Genomic DNA, 7,911 nt, shown 5'->3' on the forward strand with positions numbered 1-7,911 from the left:
AGGCCGCACATCCAGAAGCAGGATACGCGGATGCGCAAGGCGATTCCTGCTGAGGAGAGGCTGATTGCTACCCTGCGATTCCTGGCGACTGGCAGGTCCTTGCAGGATTTGAAATTTGGGGCAGTGATTTCACCGCAGGCTTTGGGCCTCATTATCCCAGAGACCTGCAAGGCTATATACACCGTTCTCCGGCAGCAGTATTTCCGGGTAAGAAAAAATGACTTATTGTATGTGTTGTCCCTAAATGTGATATGCAGCACACCATTTATATTTTAGTTTATGTACACCATCGTTATCCTCCTGTTTTTAAATCACTACATCCAGCTCTGTGTCTATTTTCCCTCCAAATGTGAACAGTGCTTTCCCTCCATCTGATTATAGTAGTATGTCCTCCAAATGTGCCTCACTGTGTCCCAATATTTTTGATTTGATTGTACTGCTATGTCCCCCCCCCCATAATAATTTGCCACACCCCTTGTTATGTTTTCATTTACAGTTTCTTGTATGTGAACGTGGTTTCAAATGTATGCAGGCTATCTGGTGCAGTTTCCTCTATGTTAAGTTAACATGGTATGCAGGCAAACGCAGAAGAAACTGCTCCAGATAGGCCAAATGCATTTGCAGCAGCCTGGTGCAGTTTACTCTACGTTAACATGGTGTCAGCTTGGAGTGCACAACGGTGCAGTTTTGGAGACATATACCTGATGTTTTTTTGGTTTCTTATCACAATTGTTTCTTCTTCTATTGCAGTTGCCCTCCTCAGAGGCAGAGTGGCTCCAGGTTGCTGCCGAGTTTCAAGAAAGGTGGAATTTCCCCAACTGTGGAGGTGCGATTGATGGAAAGCATATAGAGGTTATTCCACCGCTCAATTCTGGGTCCTTATTTTACAACTATAAGGGCTACTTCAGCATAGTAATGATGGCCATTGTGGATGCCAATTACAGGTTCCTCTATGTGGACGTGGGGAAGAATGGCCGTGCATCTGATGGTGGTTCCTTTAAGGACACCTTATTTTATGAGAGGCTCATCTCTAATAACCTCCATCTGCCTTCACCCTCACAGTGCACAAATGGAATGAACTTTGTGTTTGTGGCTGACGAGGCCTTTGCCTTACAAGCACACGTCATGAAGCCATATGCAAAAAGGGGGCTAACACATGAGCGAAGAATTTTTAATTATAGACTTTCCAGAGCACGCAGGACAGTGGAAAATGCATTTGGTATACTTAGCAATCGTTTCAGGGTCTTCCATACAGCCATCAATTTAAGGATGGACAAGATTAACTGGGTGGTGTTGGCGTGCTGTGCCCTGCACAACCTCCTGCGTTCCAAGACAATGGCCCATCAACCCCCATTTCAGCCAGAACCACCAGAACATCTTCAACCACCAAGGCAAAGACTTGCAGAGGGCTTTACTGCATTAGGGCGTGCAGGGGCTACAGTGATGCCCTCTGCCGAGGCCAAAACAGTTCGTGCCCAGTATACCACTTACTTTAATGGGGAGGGGGCAGTGCACTGGCAGGATGATGTAGTGTGAGTATTGTTACATGGCTACTGTATTTTCTTTGTTTGAAGTCCGAATTACATAAAGTTCAAAAGTGTATCTTTATATACATTTAAATAAAAATCTGAAGTGAAATATCTGAAGCAATATAATAATTTAATCTGTCTGTCAGATTTTGACTGGCGCTGCTGTTGCTGACCCGGACTCACCCTGGGACCAGGTGATCACCAGCAGCAGCAAATGAACAGCGCTGGGTGAGCAGCAACAGCATTGGCGTAGCTGCTGCTGTTCACGGGGAGCTGTATTCACCATTAATAATAATTATTCTAGGGCTATACTCCCACATACATGTATCCATGTTTTTCCCATGATATATCCCAAACTCTCCAAACCCCTCAACCCATCATATCAACCCTGCACCATGAATTTCTTTCCATGAAGAATAAAAATACAAGACACCTTTTTGGCAAGAAATGTTTATACCTTTCTTTTTTTTTAGATCGAAATGTATGTTAACAAACATTTTTTGGACTGGATTCATTGAGCATACCAGTCCACTGAGTGCCACTGGAACAGAGACTATGCCCATAAGGATAAATAAAAAGGCATACCTGCAAATTTGAAAACATCATTCACAGAAACAGTAAACATAAACTTGGGTCATGAGGACTAGAGCAAAAAAAAACCCATAGTGGCCTTGAAAGAACACAAGAAGTCAGAATGTCCAGGAACAAGGGCAACCTGAAGTTCAAAATTATCACTGTGGTACAACATTCCTAGGCATCCTAGAAAAATAGGCCAAGAGTACACACATAACAAGTTGGGTAAACAACTAAACTACAAATTCAAAAAATCTGGCTCATTGCCTTGGAGTGCGTCCTGCGCATTCATCCAAGCCGAGTAGCTACCACAGGGAACAGTGGAAGCTGGAGAGGTGTTCCGCGACACAGTGTGTGACACTGGCTGTTGTGGCGGAGTATTTGGGGTTGGTGGAGATGCAGGATAATATGGGAAATTTGGGGGTGGGAGAGGTGGCCAATGTAACGTTTGTGATGGCAATATGGGGCTCTCTGGCAGTTTGCCATTTTGAGCACATATTAGCGCATCATAAACAATGCTTTTGAACCGCAGACGTTGGAAAGGATCCATCGCCTGCAGTTCACTGGCGATGTTAAAGCCAAAATTTTCATGCTCATCTGGGGGCTTCTGTAGGACCGCCTCCGCACGCTGCAGAAATTGTTCTGCCTGCGTCGGTCCCGAGTTCAAATTCTTTGCAGCCACACGACGTCTTCTGGTTGGCGGTGGACGCGTCGATGGAGGAGGAGAGGGTTCCACGTTCCCAAGTTCAAAATCACTTTGCGGACTAATGGGGAGTTCCTGGTCACACTCAGAGTGTGCATTCTGTAATAGAGAAATAAGTAAATTAATGATGGCGGGCACAAATATGATGTTGGACAGTGATGGGTAACTTTGACACTACAGATGTTTCTGAACTACACATCCCAACAATACCTGGAGTGTCAAAGTGATGGATAACATCACTGGTGAAGGGTGTGTTTGTCCTATGTGTATCTACTTACCAGATCTTCACTGCCCAATGACTCCTCATCAGGCTCGTCAGGCACCACCGACATCATGGAGCACGTGGACTGTGTCCTGGGCTCTTCTTCCAAGGTGAACAGTAGCAGGCTGTAGTACCACAGTGTGGGCCTTCGGACTTCATCAGCCCCTGCTCCGGACCGCTGTGACTCCTTCACTCTCTTGTGTTCCTTCAGAAAGACTGTTCTGAAATTCTGGATCTTCCGCTTCACAAACCGCAAGTCAGCTTCATTGTTTCTGTCCTTACAGTAGTCAATGAGCTGCTGGTATGCCTTTGCTTTATTATCCTTATTTGCATAATCTTTTGATGTTATTTTCCAAAGGCACTCATGAGACTGGTACATTTCAATGAATCCAGTCCAGTGGTCCTGTTCACTAATTTCCAAGGACATCTCTGTAAAATAATCAAATTAAAAAACAAATTATAACATAATACCTTTTGAAAACAAATACGCTAAACAAAATACATCATTAATACAAAAACTGCTCTAGCAGCACCACCACATTACTCATATGGCTACAGTGAGACATGGTTACCATCAATATCTTAAGAGCAACGGGTCATTGATAACGTCTGGCATGTGATGACCATCAATCATGTAAGTATCAATTGACCATCATTTGGTTTACACCAATCAAAACATGCAGGCATGGCTTCATGGGTATTTGGGTGCCAAGATAGATAGGATCTGTCCCCCCGCCTCTTGGGGGACAAATAATTATGCTGTACATCTATGTTGGAAAATCATCAACATCAGCCATAAACCAAAAATGATTACAATCATCGATGGTTGATGGCCATCCATACCCAGCACCCCACCCCAGGAAACATATATGTACAAACAGGCAGACATCCAGCATGGGCACTGTGCAAACCCAGCACCCCACCCCAGGAAACATATATGTACAAACAGGCAGACATCCAGCATGGGCACTGTGCAAACCCAGCACCCCACCCCAGGAAACATATATGTACAAACAGGCAGACATCCAGCATGGGCACTGTGCAAACCCAGCACCCCACCCCAGGAAACATATATGTACAAACAGGCAGACATCCAGCATGGGCACTGTGCAAACCCACCACCCCACCCCAGGAAACATATATGTACAAACAGGCAGACATCCAGCATGGGCACTGTGCAAACCCACCACCCCACCCCAGGAAACATATATGTACAAACAGGCAGACATCCAGCATGGGCACTGTGCAAACCCACCACCCCACCCCAGGAAACATATATGTACAAACAGGCAGACATCCATAACCTCATTAAAAGCAGGACTCTGCTCTGCAGCCGCCGCCACCAGAACCCCTGCACCCCACCCCCGGACAAGCCGTTCAACTCACCACAATCAAATATGGAAACTCCCCTGCCGTGTGCTGTGCTTCGCTGTGCTCCACTGTGCCTCCACTGCGTTATGTGCTCAGGAAATGGCGCCTGGGCGGGTCTTGGGAGTGGCTAGGTCGTCCGCAGTCGATGGTCGATCATCGGTGACCATCGTTCAACACCAGTCGCCCTGCACGATGGTAACGACCATAGCCAAATTGACCTGCATGCATGGACGATGGCTATGGTTGTTAACGACCAACGGGTACGCGCACCATCGGTTGTCGGCCATCATTGATGGCATACACAGTACACGATGTATAACGATTCACCTCAAAAACGACTCTGAGCGACGTCCTTCATGGTCGTACAGGGAGGTGAATATAATGGAATCGTTTATCGTCGTTTGCCTGGTATCGTCTAGTATGTATGGGCCTTTAGTGACTTTGTGTTCTCAGGTTTCCAGCCTGGATGCTTTCAAGCAACATGACTGGTTTTACAATTGCCTGTGTTGAGAATATTGAGATAAGACACATCAAGTTATTAGGTTTTCAGTATTTCAATAAACACTTTCCTATGGGATAACAAAATACTATGAACTCGAACCATCAGCATGTCGAGGCATCTGTTACAATCCAATATTATGTTGGAGATGTACTGTCACAGAGATTGATACAGATGAATGACAGTTATGAGCTGATTGCTTGGTAGTTTATCTCTCTCCACTTTGATCACTTTATCCATGTTATACCTCCAAGGCTTTAGTACTGTACATCTGCCCCAATGACTGGGAAGGCTAAATTATGAATGTCCGTTGTCCAAGAAACATAATGCCATTAGCAATGGTGCAAGTAAGATGAAATGGCTCGATATGCTGCTCCATTATATGTGGTACTCTGTATCAGCTTACTTGGGTTTGTCATGATGGGGGTTTAACATGTACAAGTATGAAGGGGGTCTGTAGTATGGAGGCCAAGCCCGAGATTGAAAATGGTATGACCCTAAAATTCCTGGGATTTGAATCCCGGGATTGGAGTTTCCAATCACGGGAGGATTTCAGGATTGGACTGCGCATGTGCACTCTAATGCCAGGCAGCATTTATATTGTTTTGTAAGTGTTAGGCTGCTTGCTTATCTTACATTAATTGCTATTTTTGCTATATAATTATATAGTTAGCATGTATATCATGGGAAATCTCTATGAAATATGACCAATGGTGTTATATAATGTAAAGTATTGTCACTGGCCCAGTGAGTGTAATAGAACAGAAATCCGTAAAATTTTATACTGTTGTTGTTTTTTTTTTTTTTTTTACACCATTTGATTAACCTAAAGCGTTGTTGGGCAAAAAAAAAAAAAAATCTCCCTAGGCCCCACAGAACAGTCACCCGTAATTTCTGAATTTGTACTATTCGATATCTGCTTTTTCGACTTTTGCTAACTAATGTGTGATTTCTTTGTGATTTTAAGTTACTGTACATTCGGCCCCGATGTTACCCCGATGCGATTTTGACTCTTTGCTTGCCATTTCTATGTGATTTTTGACTATACGGTAAATTTGAATAAAAGGTGGCTGGATGACACAGATCACATTGGGATCGCATCGCATATATATCGCAAGGCACAAAAACTGCATGCGATTCATACTATCTCCATTCACTCTGCACTATATGGTCTTGGCTGCCCTTTCCATCTGCTGAACGGGAGCGCACATCGGCATTGAATCAGGATAGAAAGCTTAAAAAAACATGTTCTATCTCTATTTGATGTTTAGGCAATGCCAATTCTATTTTGACTATATTGTCAAAATTGAATGGCAAATTGTACCGTGTGTACACACCATTAGTTTTAGCTTGTAGAACCAAATACACCCTCTGCATCTGAACCCCACAGGTATCATATTGGACTTCACTGGATCTGATAAAATGCATTGTCAGATAGGTGTTGTCGTGAATACTAGCACTGAAAGGACAAGATGTTAGTGCAGCCCACAGGTGGAAAGAGCAGATAGGTACAGTACTGTACCTCTAAACATTTAATTCTACTTGGACCATTTTCTATGAGTTACCGCACCGGGGTTGGCGGGCAAAGAAGAAAATAAAGGGATTTATTAAGTGATTCAGACTCAGTGGAATTTGCTCACCTGGACAGAAAAATATATATATATATCTTTTTTAGTTAAGTTAAATATATCTTTTTTAGTTAAGTTAAATATATATATATATATATATATATATATATATATAGTAGCAAGGGCTGCGGCACTCCACGGTCTAACAAAATGAGCACAGGGACACAGCGAGTGGCCGACGTTTTGGAACTTTAATCCGTCTTCTAGGCAAATGAACATTTGCCTAGAAGACGGATTAAAGTTCCGAAACGTCGGCCACTCGCTGTGTCCCTGTGCTCATTCTGTTAGACCGTGGAGTGCCGCAGCCCTTGCTACTATATTTACCCCCCTTCTGCTTGTTGCACCCCGGCACGTCATTTACCTATTTCTCCGGAGTGCCCTCACCGGCCGCTATATATATATATATATATATATATATATATATATATATATATATATATATATATATATATCTTTTTTAGTTAAGTTAAATATATATATATTTTTGAGTTTGCTTTGTAGTCATTTAATATGATAAGTTTCCTTTTTCTTATAGAAGCCACATTCCTCCTATAAATACAAAAAGCAAAGCTCAAAAACAAACTATAATTTATTACAATGATTCATAAATAATTTACAGTTTGTACACTTTAAGCAAAGAACCTGGCTGCACAATGTATCATTTAGGAATTTCTGTGTGTTGGATGGTATACAATGTTCTTTCTGATTTTGTCTACTGCATATTTGATCTCAACGACATGAGACAAACTAACAGAAAATGGGTTAAAACCTATTCTGCTCTGTTTAACTCAAATTGCAGAGTTGTAGTCAAGTTCTCGAAACGATTTAGAACTTGGAACACTGAACATCAAGTGACAATTCTCTGTGAAAAATGTTAGCCACTCTACTGAAATTATAGTCTTTTGGATTCTAATTTAACAATTTTCCACATACAAAGTTCTTTGTGGTGTGTCGCCATAGCCAAAGAGAACCAAATGAATAATACATTACATAACATTAGTTATATTTTCCACAATTATCATTATCCCATACAGCAAATACTCCGCTCCAATGCTGTTAAAAATCTAATAGAACACACGCAGACTGGATTTCTTCCACTGTAAAACGATCCTCTGGTGAAAATAGATGTTAGCAATTCACTAATCTCACAATTTATATTTGGCAGTTAAATTCTGCCTCGTTGCCTATGTCTCGTATATGTTTAAATGGGCAAAGCTTTGAATGAGCCTCCAGTGAAAACATTTGGTTCATGCATTAAGAATAGGAAGGGCAATAAAACCTTTAGCCCTTTATAATAAAGGTAACACACTTGAGTACTTATATGTTACTTGGTCCTTAGTTTGTAT

General features: G+C 42.3%; 1 protein-coding gene across 1 annotated transcript; it reads right to left on the minus strand.

The window, feature by feature from the left end:
* Positions 1–2,008: 2,008 nt before the first annotated feature.
* Positions 2,009–3,367, minus strand: LOC146062471 (uncharacterized). Its single transcript, XM_083174605.1, has 2 exons — positions 3,084–3,367; positions 2,009–2,904 (listed from the first exon to the last, which is right to left on the minus strand). The coding sequence occupies exons 1-2, from the start codon at positions 3,138–3,140 to the stop codon at positions 2,341–2,343; spliced, it is 621 nt and encodes a 206-aa protein (XP_083030731.1). The 5' UTR covers positions 3,141–3,367; the 3' UTR covers positions 2,009–2,340.
* Positions 3,368–7,911: the final 4,544 nt, after the last annotated feature.

The sequence above is a fragment of the Crinia signifera genome, chromosome 3, assembly GCF_055691185.1.
Source record: "Crinia signifera chromosome 3, ASM5569118v1, whole genome shotgun sequence".
Lineage (NCBI taxonomy): Eukaryota > Metazoa > Chordata > Amphibia > Anura > Myobatrachidae > Crinia > Crinia signifera.